Source organism: Vidua chalybeata, chromosome 3, assembly GCF_026979565.1.
Source record: "Vidua chalybeata isolate OUT-0048 chromosome 3, bVidCha1 merged haplotype, whole genome shotgun sequence".
In the NCBI taxonomy this organism is placed as follows: domain Eukaryota; kingdom Metazoa; phylum Chordata; class Aves; order Passeriformes; family Viduidae; genus Vidua; species Vidua chalybeata.
In genome coordinates, this window is record NC_071532.1 from 45,145,184 (window position 1) to 45,162,830 (window position 17,647).

At 33.8% G+C, this 17,647-nt stretch overlaps 1 protein-coding gene across 1 annotated transcript in view; it reads left to right on the forward strand.

Annotated features, from left to right (window-relative positions):
- Positions 1 to 17,647, forward strand: part of RYR2 (ryanodine receptor 2) — a 386,078-nt gene that overhangs the window by 339,937 nt on the left and 28,494 nt on the right. Inside the window, exons 83-88 of the mRNA XM_053937433.1 lie at positions 1,094 to 1,170; positions 2,581 to 2,654; positions 10,742 to 10,822; positions 11,827 to 11,915; positions 13,336 to 13,464; positions 14,083 to 14,187. Of these exons, the coding sequence (XP_053793408.1) occupies positions 1,094 to 1,170; positions 2,581 to 2,654; positions 10,742 to 10,822; positions 11,827 to 11,915; positions 13,336 to 13,464; positions 14,083 to 14,187 (555 nt within the window). The remainder of the gene's footprint in view (positions 1 to 1,093; positions 1,171 to 2,580; positions 2,655 to 10,741; positions 10,823 to 11,826; positions 11,916 to 13,335; positions 13,465 to 14,082; positions 14,188 to 17,647) is intronic.

Sequence of the window (17,647 nt, forward strand, 5' to 3'; positions counted from 1 at the left end):
GCTGATATAGGGTGGGTTCAGTATTCTGTACTAGCTGAAGATTCTTATGTTGAGAAGGGTTTATACCTGCCATTACTAAATTATTGTAGTACAGTTTAAAGAATACAGACAGCTGGGAACAATTAAGGTTGTCTCATTTATACCTGTTTCTTCTGGTATTATGCTCAACTTTCTAATTTTCCTTTAGGTCCTAAGATCAGCTTTTCAGTCTTCCTTGGGTATGGGTGGTGGGAGAGGAACAGTAGCGGCTTTTAAAAAGTCATTATTATCCTCCTCCTCTGGAGTTCTTTGCTTTGATTGGTATCATGTTTTTGATGGGGGTATTCTTTTTCTGTAATCTTGGGTCTACTTGGGTTTACACTGATGTTTTGTTAATGCTGTCTGCCTATGTGCTGTCCATTTTGGATGTTACTTACTATCTACTTTTCCTATTATTTTTGCAAAAATTGTTTTACTTCATTCACAACATGAATTCTTGTAGCTTTCCTACTAAGATTGACCTTTAGCATTGCGGGTTTTCTTCGCAATGGAGAGCTCTGGTATCATCCCATGTCTTCACTGTACAACGCATTGCATTCTAGAATCACAGTTCACTCAATAAATTCTTGGGATTGCAATCTGTTTTCAGATTGTTATGACACATTATAAAAAAATAAAAAAAATTTAAAATGTGCTCAAATTACTGCTAACAGGCTATTTCAGCTAAAATAATTTAAAACAAACTGAGGTTAAGAAAAGCCTCATCTGATGTTGAAACATTAATGTCAATATAAATTTTTAACCTAGTAGTGGCAAGATTGCATTTATATTAAACTCTAAATTCTGGCTGTGTTGACTTTGCTTACTGTCTTTATTTTCCATGTTTTTGGAAGGCATAACCAAAATGTATGGACTTTTCTATAAAGTATATGAGCATTAAATATTCTTTTTGGTTTTGATATCTGGATTTTTCTCTGCAAGGCTCTTAAATATTAGAGATATTTCCAAACACCAGCATTGTTAATAGTATTGAATGCATATAGTCTTAAGTTACCTAGGTTATCACATAATAGGAATATTAATTCTCTGTGTAAATTATTCGTGTTTACTGCAGAAAATGCTTGACTACCTCAAGGATAAAAAGGATGTGGGGTTCTTTCAGAGCCTTGCTGGTCTTATGCAGTCTTGTAGGTAAGAAAGTATCGATTTGAAAAATGTGTTATTTTGCATGTATATTTTATTCCATGGGATTTATAGTTGTAGAATGATCCTCTACATAGTTCTTGCAAACAGCACTTGGGGATTGTAATTTGCTAGATTTGCTTTAAAGGACGGGGTGGTGCTTGTGGTGTGAAAAACTTGGTGATATGTATCTACCTTTGTAAGAAAGCTCTTTTCTAAAATGTTTTTGGATTTGAGTCTACCTGAGATATGGCAGAAAACAACTCCAGAGTTAGGAGCATTCCTCGGAGGCAAATCCTTAATTCTGGAGGTATCCTGTAATCCTGCAGAGATCAGGTCAATGATCAATGTTAAGTAATCATAAAGATTTTGAGAAAACCCAGCTTTGTTAAAATTATTCATAGGACTTCTTAGAAGTCATATAAAGAAATGAAATATCTAATCTCATATTAAATAAATGAATTTTAATAAATTGAAGTGATACTATGACTTTTTTGTCCATTCATGTTTATTTATGATTTATATTGATTTCATATATAAATGTATGTGTTTAAATGTTTTGTACATAATTTGTAAGAATAAACCATATCAGTAAATGATGTATTAGGGAACATAAAACATAGGACTAAAAGGGGCTCCCTGGATCAGGTGATTCAGTCTTGTTATATCCAGGGTATCATGTTATGTATTCTTTTTTCTTAATTGTGTATTCTTTTTTCTTAATGCTGTCTGTGGCCAAGTTTCATTTTGAAATCAGTGAGGTTTCTTGCCAGCAGAGGTTCTGTCATAGTTCTGTGTTAATCTAACTTTTATAACCATTTTTGCTAATGAACAAAAGTTATCCCTACCCAGCTGACATGTAAAGCCCTGGAAGGCAGAACCTCGCAGGTTCACAAATGAAATATGTGAGATATCCTCCTTCTTTGAATCTGGTTAGTTGAATACATTTTCCCTTTTGGCAGCTTTGGTTTTTCAGAATGTGGAGGGAGAGAAACACTAAATGCAACTAATAATGACAGTTTCTTAATGGACCTTGCTGCTTGGTATGAACTGGGCTATAATACAAAAGTAGTCAGTAACTTCTTTATAGCACCTAAAAATGAGTATGTATATCATAAATGCATACATTTCCCTTTTATTTGGTCAGTCATACAGAGCTGAATGTGGTCACTTTCAGGGCAAAAGCAGGTTCAGGCTGTTGAGCTGAGATTTGTAATGTTGTAGCAGACACCTGTATCAAGCCACTGAGATATATCTTTTTAATACCAGTATGCTTCTAAACTTCAATGAAATCACACATCCTCTCTAACTTCCACAAAATTAAATATTGCACATATTTAATTAATCACAGGACAAATGTAATTAAATATTGCACATATTTAATTAATCACAGGACAAATGTAATTTTTCTCACCGCAGCGTTCTTGACCTAAATGCGTTTGAACGTCAGAACAAAGCAGAAGGCCTTGGCATGGTGACTGAAGAGGGATCAGGTACTATTGATTAAACAGAAATGATCCATCACCTTTTTTAAGTTTTGCAGAAGCAAGCGGAATTTGAAAGAACTCAGGGGAGGTTTAAGTTAAGCATAAGGAGCAGGTTCTTCACCCAGAGGGTGGCTGGGCACTGGAACAGGCTCTCCAGGAAAGTGGTCACAGCACCCGCCTAGCAGAGTTCAAGCAGTGTTTGGACAATTCTCTCAGGCATGTGGTGTGACTCTTGGGAAGTTCCATGTGAGGCCAGGATTTAGAATTTGAAGATGCTTATGAGTCTCTTCCAACTCAGGATAGTCTATGATTCCATAAACTCTGTAAAAATCTAGAGGCTGAAGCTAAAACAGCATTTCCTAAAAATGATTTATATTTAATTGACATACCTAAGCCAGTCCTTGTCAACAGTAAGTCATTAGCAAGTGTTGAGTTTCAGAATGGTCTCAGAGGACTCCTCATAATTTTGAAGAAGTGAAGACATTACATGTAAAATTGAAAACATATTCCGGTTACGAACAGCAGTGTTTATGCATATAAAACATTTCAGAAGTCCCCAACCAGTTTCAGCATAGAAAGAAATTAAAAATGCCCACCTGATTTGTTAAACTGAAAACCACACTGCTTACTTAAGCCATAAATTAAATATAAGAGGTTGATGGAAATCTATTTGCTCTGTGGAAAAAAGTCTGGGAAAAGCTTTTTCTTTGAAATAATTTTTTTCTATTTGTCCTTGGGGAAATATTGCAAAATTTTTACTCTCCTTTTGACTTTGAACCAATTTGGCTTTCCACCCTTTGTGTTGTTACTTCACTGTCAATTTCTTTCTTCTCCTTGATAGTAAGTTCTACTACTCCCTTACTGTGATTGTCTGGGTACATTAAGTTCATTCTTGCATGCTTAATAGAGCTACAAAAGCACATTTTCTTCCCTTATCTTCAGATTTTTTTACATTGCATTTTTATGTTTAAATCCTACAGTGACCTAACCTTTTAACATGTTTTTATCTTAAAAGCAAGGTAAAAAAGCTTGATTATATAATCCCTATTGCATTTGAGGGATCATAATTCATACCAGCAATACTGCATATCTCATTGTCCCTTGTGCCTGTAGGTCTTTTATGCGGCCTATTTCTTTAATATTCAACTGCTTAAATAATGATTTTTCATTAACTATTACATTTGTCTGAATGACTTCAAGGCCAATCAAAAATTCTGCTTCTCTGAAAGTGCTCTCACAGTTTAAATTATAGATTAAATCTTTCTAGACTGATATGAGTGATAAAAAAGTGAACCCATGTGGATAAAATTCGGTTACAGGATGGTAAATTGAGTACTAGTACAGCTATCTAGCATATAATTTTGGCCATTACTCTCATGTTTTACTGAAGATTATTCTGCACAACCTTTTGTTCTTTTGGACAACATTTCTACCATTACATAGCTAAACTTATTCATAATGTTGGATTCTGAAATGGTCTCTCAAGATATTGGCTCATGATTATTTTGACCTCTGCCTCTGTTTCTAGAAATGACTGATTTTGCATGCAAATATAAATAAATCTTTAAATGCTGCATAATTGACTCTACTGATGTTAATAGTATTTTTGTGCTTCCTCATTTGAGGGATTTTTTTTCATTTTCTGTTTATTTGATGTTTCTCTTTTAGTACAGAACTAATTTTGGCAAAACCAATACTAACTATATTTTGTATTTCCTGAAACAAATTCTCACCTTTTTTTTTCTTTTTTTCCTGTTTCTTTTTCTTTGAACTAATTGTCCTGTCCTCCTTTCCTCAGTCATCACCCATGAGCGTGGTAATTATTAAAAACAACAGCCTATTCCTTATTTTCCCTGCTCTTAGCTTTGTGTCAGCATTGTACAGCTCCTGAATATCACTAGATTTTTTCCTGTAATACTGCTAAATTGGTGTGATTTTTCTGTTAATATTACAATTTTTCATCCTAAAATTCTTGGTTTACATGTCAAAATTTCCCATTTTGGTCTTCCTTTCTTTCTCAGGATTTGCACAGTGACTGACACAGTAGATGTAAGAGCAACAAGCTTTTTTATACTTTTCTTTTCTGTTCTTTTTTATTTGTTTTCATTTTAGTGAGCCCAATATTTGCAATGGATGAATGTTAAAAGGAAATATAATAATATATACATACACAAAACCTTGTGCTTTAGTCCTCCTGTAGCTGTTTTGTTGTGTATTGAATTATGGCTTTATTGCTGCATTGATTTGTGCAATCACAGGAAATCAGTGGTGGATCCAGTAAGGATTTGAGGGTGGTTAGTGAGAAGAGGAGTTGCCACTGGCTAGGTTTATCTAATGCGGTCAGGAGTTGATACAAGAAAGAGGTGGTGCATTGCTGACTTAGAGGAATCAGTGCTGTTTACAGGTGACTCTTCCTTATTCTGAAAGCTACTTGGTGTGTTGTGGTTGCTATACCTCAAAGTTTCCTTACTTCATGTAAAGGAAGGGCTTTGTAGGAGCAGTTGCCATGAGATGTTCACGTCACCATGTGAAAAGAGAATTTAAAATACAAAGTGTGTATACCAGTCAGCAGAAACAATGAACTCCAACACAGCAGATGTCTTTTCATTAGCCAAATGTTGGGGAGGAGGATGATCTGATGTTTTATTTGTTTTCTCTGTGGAAATTTTCTATTTGGCAGCTTAACAAAATTCTACACAGTGATTAGGATAATTTTTTTGTTTGTTTTCTTTGTTAGTGAGCAGTAGCAGTGTCAAGATACAGTAATCACTGTGTCAAAGATTTCTTGACACAAAGGGACAATATTTGCAAGTACCATCTTTTCCTACATATTGATATCCAGCTACTGAAAATTCCAGACAAAAGAAAACCAAATCCAACCAAAAAATACTATATTTTTCCCTTTCAAAGTTACATTATTGTTGATAATATGCTACCTTCAAATAGTAATATTTTTTTTATATTATGAAGCTTGCTTTTTTCAGTTAATTGAAAAGTAGTTTACATAAGAGCTGTACAGATACTGGTATTGATACCTGATGGCATTAAGAAAGCCAAGCCAGTGTGTCTGTGGGGAAATTCCTGTAGTGAACAGTTTCAAAGTATCCTAGATTTTATAGGATATCTGAGCTCTTATGTCTGCAATTCTGTGAATAACCATCTGTAAATACTACAAAGGAAGTACCAAAGATGAGAAAGATTTTCTCCCAGGTTGTTTTTGGTCCTGTTTTTTAGAGAGAGATGCTTAGTCTATGAATAATTAATTACTCCTCAATTAAAGATAATTTTATTGATTCCCAAGGAAATTTTGGGATGTAAAATGTGCATTTTAGCCTGATTCTCATTTCATCTGAATTGGCTGCAGAAGCAAATTCATAAGTAATTGTCATTGACTTTGCAACTTACAAGCCTGAAACTATTATTCCCAAAGTCAAAGAAAGATTGCTGAAACTTAAGGGAATAAAGTCAACCTTTCCTCATGTGCAGTTCTTGTTTCTGGTCCCATGCCAACCTTAGCAATAGATATAAAGCCCTGTATTGAGTCAACATGGATGTGAAATTTATTGCTCTATTCCAATTGTTTCTTTGTGCTGTCCACATCGTAAATGCCTTATCCTGATATTCCTCTGACTGGTACTACCTTCCCTTTCCAAACCCTGGAACCCCCACTGGTAACAACATTGATGGTTCTTTAGCAAATGTGTTTCTTACTTGTTTTTGTGGTGTACTCAATGTTGTTTCTTCTGTATGTATTTTGTTTTGATTGTTCTGTTTTCTTTTCCAAAAAGGGGGGACCAAAATCAAAGACATGTAGAAATACTTACTATTTTGCAATGTTTTTTCATTTAACACTCATACTCCTTGCCATTTCATTGTAAGTCACAAAAATCTTGAAAGTGCAATGTTTTTCTCTTTTGGAGAGAGTTGTTTTACTTCTATGAAGTACAAAATGTAAGATGTTAAGTTTACACTTAGATTATTTTACTTCTTTTCCCCCTTTTTCAGGAAAGCTCTTTTTTAATGTTCAACTTTTTAATATTTTATCGTGTCTTTCTTTAATTTCTCTGTAAGTCCACAGAAGCCTTATTTTGATAAAATATAATTTTAGAATAAGATAGTAGCTCTTAAATGACTTTTACCAATCTGAGAGGTACATGTGATATAATAACTAGCTGTACTGTGGGTTCACATCAGGGCTATTTTCAGCCATTAATAATGTGGAACTAATAAATATGCTTTTAGCCTTCACCAACCTAGTCACACTTGAAGTAGATGCTTAAATTCTGTGTAATACACTGTAGCCTGCATTGGAGAGGTGTTTTCCAGCTTCGTAAAACTGTATTTGAATCAGTGTCTGCATTTAAAAGGGAACTTAAATAACTTCAGAGAATTTTACTCACTGAGGAAACAAGTGTATTTCTTTCTTGAATTAGATTGTTGAGATGTCAAAGACATGCACCATTCACAATCCAACCCAATACTGTCTGGATCTAGTGATAAGAATAAATTCACTTGCTTTATTATAGGACAGATTTGCTCTTATTTAACAGCCATCATAAAAAAGTCTGGTTCCCATTTGAAAACTGAAAGTATTTTTATATTTGTGTAATATGTACTATCGAACCTGTGTTACTGAGTAGCAATAGAAGTCAGATCTTTTCCACTGGGGATTTAAAAAATAAAATCAAGAAAGAGGGAGAGAATCATTGAACTTTGACACATGCACTTTCAATGAGAAAAACCCCATGTATTTAATTTTTCATTGACTTTTATTTTTGTTTCCTCCACATGATTCCTCTGTTCCTGTATATCACAAACACAAACTGCCAGATTTGCGAAAGCTACAGGCTTAAAGCCTTTGTGTGTACAGCCATACCATTTACCTACAGCATGAGCAATGGCAGCATTTTAACATCTAAGCAAATATTTGCCAGAATATATCTAATATCTATAATTGAAATTAAAGAATGTTTTTTCATAACAACCTAAATCATACTATATGTAGTGTGTATGTTTGCAAGTACATTCTTTTCAAGTCTTTGTGTGAACTGGCATGAATTTGTGTGCACAGCAGCAAAGGTTGCTCTCCTGAATTTTATAGAAAGATATAAATCTCCATTTAAGTTTTGTAGTTGCCAGTGAGGTACCACTTGTAGTCAGTAAGTACAATCTGAACATAAAAATTCCTGACCATACCAACATTAGTTCTTGTCTGACTTTGATCAGATGTAAAAATTGAATATATATAATATATATTATATATATATAATATATATATGTAATATATATATATAATATATATAATATATATAATATATATAATATATATTATATATATATATATATATATATATATATATATATATATATATATATATATATATATATATATAATATATATCTTAGCTTGGCCAGGTGGTTTGAGATGGGCTTTATTTGCTTCATTTTAAAATATGTAAAAATATTTCTAAAAGTAACAGGCCTTTCAGCTTTTGAGGAATGATGCATTTAACACCTTCTGATTTTTAAGAATTTTGCAGTAACTTGTGTTCAAGTTGTGATTTATTTACAGTGGAGCTAATTGAAAGACCCTTCCAGGCCCTTCCAGTAAGAATAGAATTTATTTAATAAAAATTCCTGAACTCCAATAATTATACTAAAAGCCAGGATCTGTATTACATTTTAACTTGAGACTTGTTTTCCTTCTTGTTCTGGAATATCTTACTTCCTAAGAGAGCAAGAAAAATAGAGGTCAAAAATATTAAACTGTAACTTATTCTGTAGTCTTATTCCTACAAATGGCTTTGATTCAATGGTGCCTTAATATGCAAGAAATGGATGATTGGGCCTTTCATGGGCTTGATTTTTTTTCAAGCAAGTTTCCTGATGAAACTATTTTGTAAAATCATTGCCATCTCAGCAAACTACAAGCATTACATGCGTGATTCACCAAATATTTGGCTTTCTGTGATTCTTATTTTTGTGCCTCGTTCAACAAGGCATGTGACCCCACATGTAACTTCAAGTGTGACAGGAATTCAGTTAAACTGAAAAGAAGTAGCTAACCCTGAGAAATCTTCTCTACTATGGCATTTGGCCAGCAGCATATGAAACTCTCTTGCAGGACTGAACCTGCATGTAACATTGCATAATATACTTCTAAGAGCCCAGCTACCTCCTGGTTTTGCCTTCTTGGGTGTATATTGCTTGTATACCTTCATCACCACTGACAGAATCAGCCAGTTTGGAAAATAAAGCATTTCTTTTTCCACTGTTTAATTAGCTGAAAGGGTTTTCAGTCTCCTGTGACTGAAAAATTGTGTGCCTAGTAGTTATATTTTCAGTGGAGAAAAATGTCATGGAATGTCATTCAAAGTATTTGACTCATTCTTGGAGAAACAATTGGTTATTTTTTGTGGCTGCCCTAAGTACATGTCTAGAGTTTGGAGGAACAGCATCTTATCTTTCCCTATGGTACAAGAAATTATGTTGGCATATGCCTTAGTGATATATACTCTAAATACCAAACACTGTCTTGAGGGCAACAGAAAAGTGAAATTTTGTACTTTAAAGTATTCATATTAGTTTTCAAAGTGCTTTTAAATCTTATTCCTAGTATGCTGAAGATTCTCACTTTAAAATTCACTGTCTGTGGACTGATAAATCCATTAGCTAGAAATTATAATTGCTCATGATTTGTGGAAAGTTAAACTTCTGATCATGTCTGTTTATACTCCAATTTGTACTAAATGCTGTTTATATTTCAGCTAGCTAATATGAAGAAAATTAACTTGATCATAGCCAAATCTAGCCCAGTGAGAATCTTATTATAATACTATAGTAATCTGTAAATGTGGATATTGTAATTAGAATTATCTACTAGTAGAACAGCATGGAAGTAATTCTTAATTTAACTAAGGTATCAATTTTTTTTTTTTTTAATTTTAATGCCTTTGCTCACTTTTCTGGTCTCCTGTTCACTCACTAAAGGTTCTGTCTTTGTAGAGCCTAAATTATATTCCCTCAAAGGAAAATTCTTTCAGACTGTTTTGCAGTTTCCTTACATTTTTATATCCCTCCTTTTCTTGTTTACTAATAGCACTTGTCATATATTCAAATTACGTGTATTAAATAGTAGAAGTTTTTGTGACTTTCACCTTTGCATACATAGTCAAAATACTTCCCCAAGGTTCCGTATGGGAATTTTCTTACTTTTGGTAGGTGGCCTTTAACACTTATAGTATTGTCCTCATGTGTCATTTTATAAGATGCTCTACATTTTCCTCAGTTGTGATTGTTTTCCTGGGTGGATGGTTATTTCTACTCTTCATATGTCCCTGTACAAAGTTAACTGTATGTATTGATGTGCTTGAAATAATGATGTGTTAATTGAAGGCTTTTTAGTATACTGTTTCCTGTGGGGGGAAAAAAAAGGCTTGAAGCTTTATTCATTTGGATATTAGTTGTTTACCAATAAATTAACAGAGGGGCCTAATTCAGTAAAGCATTTTGCCATTTGGTCTTATTTATTGTTTTATTTTGTCAAAGGAGACATTTCCATTTTGTGTCAGCAGCAGGCAGGCACAAAATGCACAAATATTTCAGTCTAAGTGGTTCTTGAGAGTACATATAGCTGTAAATTTCATGGGTTGTTTTAGAATATTTTAAAAGCAAATAGTTTATTTGAGAAGTGATTTTCATAACTGTTTGATTAAATCTCATTCTGTATTTTAAGTACCTTCTTTTGTGATGAATGGGAACCAAATTGATCCAACCCTAACCTTTGCATGTGACACAGCCTCCATGCCCAGTGAAGTCAAACAAGAATGTAAATCAGGGATTATTTGTAAAATGTTGCCAAGCTCATGCTGCCACATTTATAAATCAAAAGTTAAGTTTTGTAATTGAATTTTTTTTACAACCAAATAACTATCTGCCAAGCACAAGTCATAGGTGCTTCAGATAGATTGGTGGTTATAAATTTTCTCTCCCCTTCTCTCTTTCTTAATATTAATTATGGAGATTTTCTTCAGGGGCTGTGAGGTGTTACTTGGCAGACTGTGATAACCTGCTTCCGTCTGGCCTTTCTACAGGAGAAAAGGTGATGCAGGATGATGAGTTCACCTGTGACCTCTTCCGCTTCCTTCAGTTGCTTTGTGAAGGACACAATTCAGGTTTGTGGGCAGGCACTAGTCAGCGAAATCAAGGTGATGGTAACCGATGATAAAAGCTCTTAATTGCTGGAGGTTTGGCAGCCTTCATAAAATATTATGAAAGGTGGAATAGCTGCTAGACTGTACACTGAGGGAAAATCTTTAAGTGGAATTAAGTTGCCAGTGTTTTATAACAGCCCTAATTTTATAGATAAGATAATTGTTTCCAAAATGATGAGTTTTGGATCTTGACCCACTAGGAAAGTTAAATTTCCATAGGAAAATGTACATGGTTTCTAACTTCTAGACATGGAAGATTGAGAGGAAAATGTAAGAGGAAGTTGTGTCAATTTGGCATGTCCTTTGGCATGTCTCTGCTTTCTGGTCCACGCTGTTTCCTACTAATGTCAGTTAGAATTGTATGTGAAGTTACAATGTACACAATACCTTTCTTGAAGAAATAACATATCTTTTAAATATAAAAGAACACATTAAAAATGCATAATTTAATTGTATTTTTTTCATTAATATATTTCCATGTGTTCTCTCTCTCATTCTTAATGAATGAAAAGAGGAAAAAAAGGGATATTTTTCCTTTTTAGGCATCAGACATAATTCTGACTTAGTTATCAGGATTTGTATAATTATGTGATTTAATTTTACTTAACAAAATATATTCTAAATATAATTGCATTGATATTGATGTAGTTCTAGTCATAAATAGATTAAAGTAAGACCAAGTTAAGTTTTGCAGATGAAATGTATAAACAAGGTTGTGGCTTCAGAAGTTCACTGGTATGTGATCTCTGCAATAAGATGTTAAAACTCTTACAATGGTTTATTGACCAAAAAAACCCAAACAAACAAGCAAAGAAAAAACCAAAAAAAAACACCAAAGAAAGAGAAGAAAACCCAATCCATGCCTCTAAGTTAAACTTTTCTAGACCATCGTAAGTCAGAATTAATTTTCAGAAGTAGTTTCTAAACTTCAATAAGTTTAAATTAAATTCTATTTGAATTTTTAGATTTTCAGAATTACCTGAGAACTCAAACTGGTAACAACACAACTGTTAATATTATAATTTCTACTGTGGATTACTTATTGAGAGTTCAGGTAAGTAATTTATATACTAAGTAAGTAAATCAAAATATTACTTCCATACAGGTTTTATTAGAGAAGCACATTCATTTGTCATCATACTTATTCTGGTCCCTGTAGCCCAAGCTGACAAGAAAGGCTGAAATTCTCCATTGATTGCAATTCCTTAAGAATTGCTGTTTTGTATGGGGAGAGTCAAAGGTAGCATACATGTGAAAGATTGGTTCCGGCCTTTATCCTGGGAATGCAATGGAGGCCATTAACCAAGGAGAGCAGCAGAAGATGGGGCTGTGCTCAGGTAGCCAGGTGTTGACTGAAACTACCCTGTGTGTGCGAACCTTTTGTACTGATCAAGTTCAGTTTCAGCCAGTTGCTTTTTCATCCATATTCTGATTTAGGCTGAGTGCTGGCCACTCTGTAAATGAGTGCTCATGTGCTGGAGTGGAGTGAAGCATAAGAATAGCACATATTCTAAGAAGGGGGAAAAAAAGGTGAAAGGGAAAAAAAGTGCAGAACGCAGTGTGTTAAAAAACTTTCCAATAATCTATTTTTAACTATCTCGCAAATCCTTTTAATATGAAAACATTACATTGTCACAAGACTGTAGAAATTAATGAAAAAAATCTACTTTGTTTCCAGATTGCAGCATGTGAATGGTGTGAAAGCATATTTTGTGATAAATGTTCATAATTTTTACCTATAATTGTCTTCTTTCTGAAAATCACTGCACATGATAGTATATTACGGTTTGGTTTTTTTAAATTATTTGTCTAGTTAAGTTCCCTTTAGCCATTCATTTATTTGCTCTGAGAATTCCAGACTTGGAAAATTATTTTTCTTTTTTTTTTTTTTTTTTGTTCCCACTGCTGCTGTTACCAACATCGCTTTCTATCTTTATGTACTCTGTAGAAGTTGTGGAGACAATACAATGATTTTCATTCCATTGCTTACTATGTTGAAAATTTAATAAGCTCGCCTTTGGGGAAGATGGAGAGAGAAATCATGCACACAAAGCAACATTTGCTCCCACTATTGACTAGGTGTCAAGCACACAGTATAAAAAGACATTGTTTAATGAACAGCATGCAGCATGGCAGTACTACTGAGCACTCCCTTTCAGAATGCAGGTTGTTGTATTTCTAAGATCAGATACCAACTAATCTAATTCTAATTTATTTTATTTTGAGGTTTGCTGTGGGGTGTTTAAGTTATTTCTTTCCCTGTATTTGTTTTCCTATTGATTCACTTGAAATGAAACTACAATTCTTGAAGTATCTTGAGAATCACTGGGTGGTTCATTTAAAGCCTTTATAAACAAAATAAATTTTAGAACAAGAACTGTCTAATACTGTTTTTCTTATATTGATGAATATCCAGTTAGAGCCAGTTTGGCCACACAACCTCTTTGTGCTTCTCACAACTATTTTTTCCTTAGGAATCCATCAGTGATTTCTATTGGTATTATTCTGGGAAGGATGTTATTGATGAACAAGGACAACGAAATTTTTCCAAAGCCATCCAGGTTGCAAAGCAGGTTTTCAATACTCTCACAGAATATATCCAGGTAAATTAATTTCATTAGAATGTTATGAACTTGAAAGAAAAGTCATCATATATTTGGCATAAAGATATAAAGGAGCTGGATACAGCATAGAAATATAATATAGATGCATTTATTCAACATTATTTTAGCACATTTGTTTATGTATGAAGCAAAATAATAAAATATATGTATCTGTACCTGTCACTACTCTTTAGTATTTTCTTTAATTATTTTTTAGCACTGTGCTCTGCAATATACTGGGGGAAAAAATTCAGGAAACTGATTCTCTAGTGCCTTATATGAATATTGCATTAACCTTCTCTAAGGTTTTTCCAAATTTACAGAGCTACATAAGGAAGAAACAACTTGAAGATTTGTAATCAGCACTTCAGCACTTATTGTTTGAAGTTGCAAACAGACACACACTTTGGGGGTCTGAGTTAGTATATTAAGATTCGGCTAAAACAGGCAGAATGGTTATTATGAGTAGGCATTTTTTACAGTCAGTGGTTTTATTAAATACATAATTCTATATATTTAATATTTCATAGGAGTTTCTAAAGGACAGCCCTAAGCTATGCACTTACATGTATTTCTTCCTGTTTTTGTTGATTTTTTTTTTTTTTTCCTGAACAATAGGGGCCATGTACTGGTAATCAGCAAAGTCTGGCACACAGCAGGCTGTGGGATGCTGTAGTTGGTTTCCTTCATGTGTTTGCCCACATGCAGATGAAGCTCTCTCAGGTATCTTTTTGTTTTACTTTTCCTTCATAAGTCACTAGCATGTTTATTAAAGAGAAACAAATGTTAATAAGTTTGAAACGTTAATAACAATAGTTAGTAGGAAAAATAAAAGACAGAGATGATAGAATACAATAAAATGGAGGGAGAAAATTGCAAAACTAAAGCAGGTGTGAATAGCAGGCCTGTAATTGCATCACTGGCCACAGGTACAAAGCAGATTAGATCAAACTGCAAACAAAGTATATCACTGATATTCAAAAAGAACTCTCAGTTATGGTCTTTTGTACCAAAGTTCTCTCACAGTGTTTTCTGCAGTTTCCTTTTATGCAGGACACATCATGTTTGTTGATGGCTCCTGCACTGAACCCTAGTTCATCATTATTAAACCCTAGTTCAACACATGTCTGCATATAAAACTTTTCACTCTTAGTAGAGAGTAGTCAGACCTTATAATGGGTGAATTTCTTTTGGATGTGAATTTCTTTTTGGATGTCATTTCATAAGCTGTAGAAATAGTGAAGGGGACTGGCAGAGACGGTTATTTAGAGTGTGAAAATGAGGTACGAGGAATCCTATCCTTAAGCAGTGCATTTTTCAACGTGTTAAATTTTTAAAAGAATTACACATTTTAATTCAATGCACTGATTCTAATTTTTTACATGATTTGATATTTTTAGAGAAAAATGTCATATGCTTGTGAAAATGTTATTGTTAAGAAATACATCTCTGAAGTCTCTGAGGTTTTAGATTTCATTATTTGGCTCCAAAAGTGTCCATGTAAATATTCTTTGCATAAATAAAAGAAGTCTTTCTCAGATTTTTTTTTCTCCCTGCCCTTGGAACTTTATGGATGAAAGTAGGCTGCTTTCCAACACTTGAGGATCTTGGGCTACAGGTACACTTCTTATTCCTTATGGCTAAATAGAAGTGTTCTTCCCACAAATGGCATCACAGTCAAACTTGATTTTCAAGAGAAATGCATTGAATTTCTCCTGAAGCGCATTTAAAAGTACCTGTAGATACTATTCAGGTTTTGAGACATCTTTGTTATTTTAAGAATTTTTAAATAGTCGGTATTTGGGTAGGCCATGTTGAAACCTATTGTGCTTTTTTCCTGTTCCACTAAAGCAAACTGGAAAGAAGTATTTTAGTTACTGACAGTGAATCAAACACGTAGTAGCTATGTGTTGATTATGAAATAGGATGTGGGTACTGGCAAGATTTGCTTTTACAGTAATGACAAGTTTATAGTCACAGCTGTGCCCAGAGTGGCTTCACAGCATCTTTAATTACTGAACCTAGAAAATAACGATACTCATCCTGCCTCTTCAAAGATAGCCCAGCAGCTTTGCACAACAGGAGTGTGGACTTACCCCTGATGTTCTGTGGGATGACTGAAACAAAGTCTATTCCAAATGTATCATTCCAAGTGCATCACTATAAATAGTGGTGGTGTCTTTCTCTTGCTTGGAGATCAAGTTTTTGGCTTTTGGAAACTCTCTATGGGGTCTAGCAGAAAATACCAGAAGAGACATGGCCTCTTTTGTTTGTTTATATTTATTACAAGAATATATCAATATATTTTTCAGATTCTGTTGAAATATCAGTTTTCAAAAGTATTGAGTGTGGCTAAGTGGAGTTGTAAGGAGTTGCATATGGCTTTTGTCTGTAAGAGGGACGTGCCTATACTTGGGTTTTGTTTTCAATCATGAGTTTTCAGAGCACTTTTGGAGAACATTTGAAGCAAGATTTCAACAGGAGCAAAATTAGTTTGTTTGTGTTTTGTGGTGTTTTGGTGGTTTTTTTTTTTTTTTTTTTGTTTTTTAATTTTATTTTATTTTAATTCTCTATCTTGTACCAGGAAGCAACAATGTGATAATGGTAATGCTTCTTAAGAATCTAAGACAGCAAAAGAAAGTACAATTTTCAATCCAAAATAAACAAAGATCATTTGAGTTGTACATAACTTCTGTAGATAAAAGTTTTGTAATGAAAACTTACAGGGCAAATCAATTAAAAATCTTGTTATTTCCAAATTACGCAGTTTTCAATCCAAGATCCAAATTGTCATTGTTGATGGTGGAGTGAGTGCTTTAGACAATGTTTATTATAAAAGCTTTTTATTTGAGTCTGAAGAACAGAAAGAAAACCTTTTTGTATTTAAACTCCTTCACAGAAAGGGGTTTTAAATGATAGTAAACCCTTCCTTAGCTTCAGATTTTGTTAACAGTTCAAATTTAAGGAATTACAGAGGTGTGATTAAATCAGTATCCTGCAAGTTTTAATGATGGAAGATCAGATACATTTATAAAAGATGAGTTAGTTATTAAGAATATTGAACAGACAGATCTTAACCAGAATTACTTACTACACAGTATATAAGATAAAAACACTGATCAACTATAACACTAAATGTCAAAGCGCACTATATGAAAGCAATTCTGTTAAAGCAATTATAGCAGCTAGCTATAGCAAGCTAGCAGAAGAAACATTACGTAGAAATTGATGAATCTCAGCACATTCCTTTTTATGGTGTACTTCTTCGTCTTTCAATCCTTGTGGAGAGGTGTCCCAAATGGATGGGAGAAATGCCATATGCTTCAAGTTTGTGGAAGAATATAACTGAATGAAAGTGGCCTGGGATTTTTAACGGAAAGAAGTTGGCTGGCAGTCATAGGCCTCTAGGTCAGTTTAGCAGCTTATCTGTCAAGTCTGACTTCAAAGGGACAGGTGTGTGTTTAAAGATGGTAAGCCAGACTGGCCTTTTAGCATATTCAACACTAAAAAATAGCACTATGTTAGCTCACCACAGGTGGCTTTGCACTGCTTTATCTCCTGCCCGGGTTCCAGGCCAAGCAAATAAGCTTTATCAGGGCAAAGCATCCTGCCACAGCCATAAAGTACCTTGAGTTTGTTGTACCATTCACTGAAGTCCAACACTGCTCAAGTATTTGTTATCAATTGCATGATACAACAGCATATCACTGAGGAAGAAATTAAGTAGCTGAATAATTCTATCCAGATGGACTCCAGGTAAGTGACATAGTGAACTCAGTAAACCCAATGAGATAGGTGGCAAAAAAAAATCAATTTAATGCATGTCTAAGGATTTACTAATGGAACTTTATTAATAAATATTTTAGCATTTTATTTCAACTTTTCTTTTTCCCTTCAAAAAGTTCAGTGGCCTATAATGAAATTGCTCATTTTGCATGATGTTATACTTTGAACTCTATGTGCTACTGCTATTGCTGTTTTTACAATTTTCCATAGCTCTAAACTTGATGACAACAAAAGTGTCAATGTTTTAGCTGTCAGGAAACATTACAGAAGCATCATCTGTGGCTTTGACATACCCAGTTATTACTTTAGATCTTTTATCACGTTCAGTTTTATCTTTATCAAATTACTCTTTCTAAACAGATGATAATGTAAATATTCTGTGAGGAGTTAAGCAATT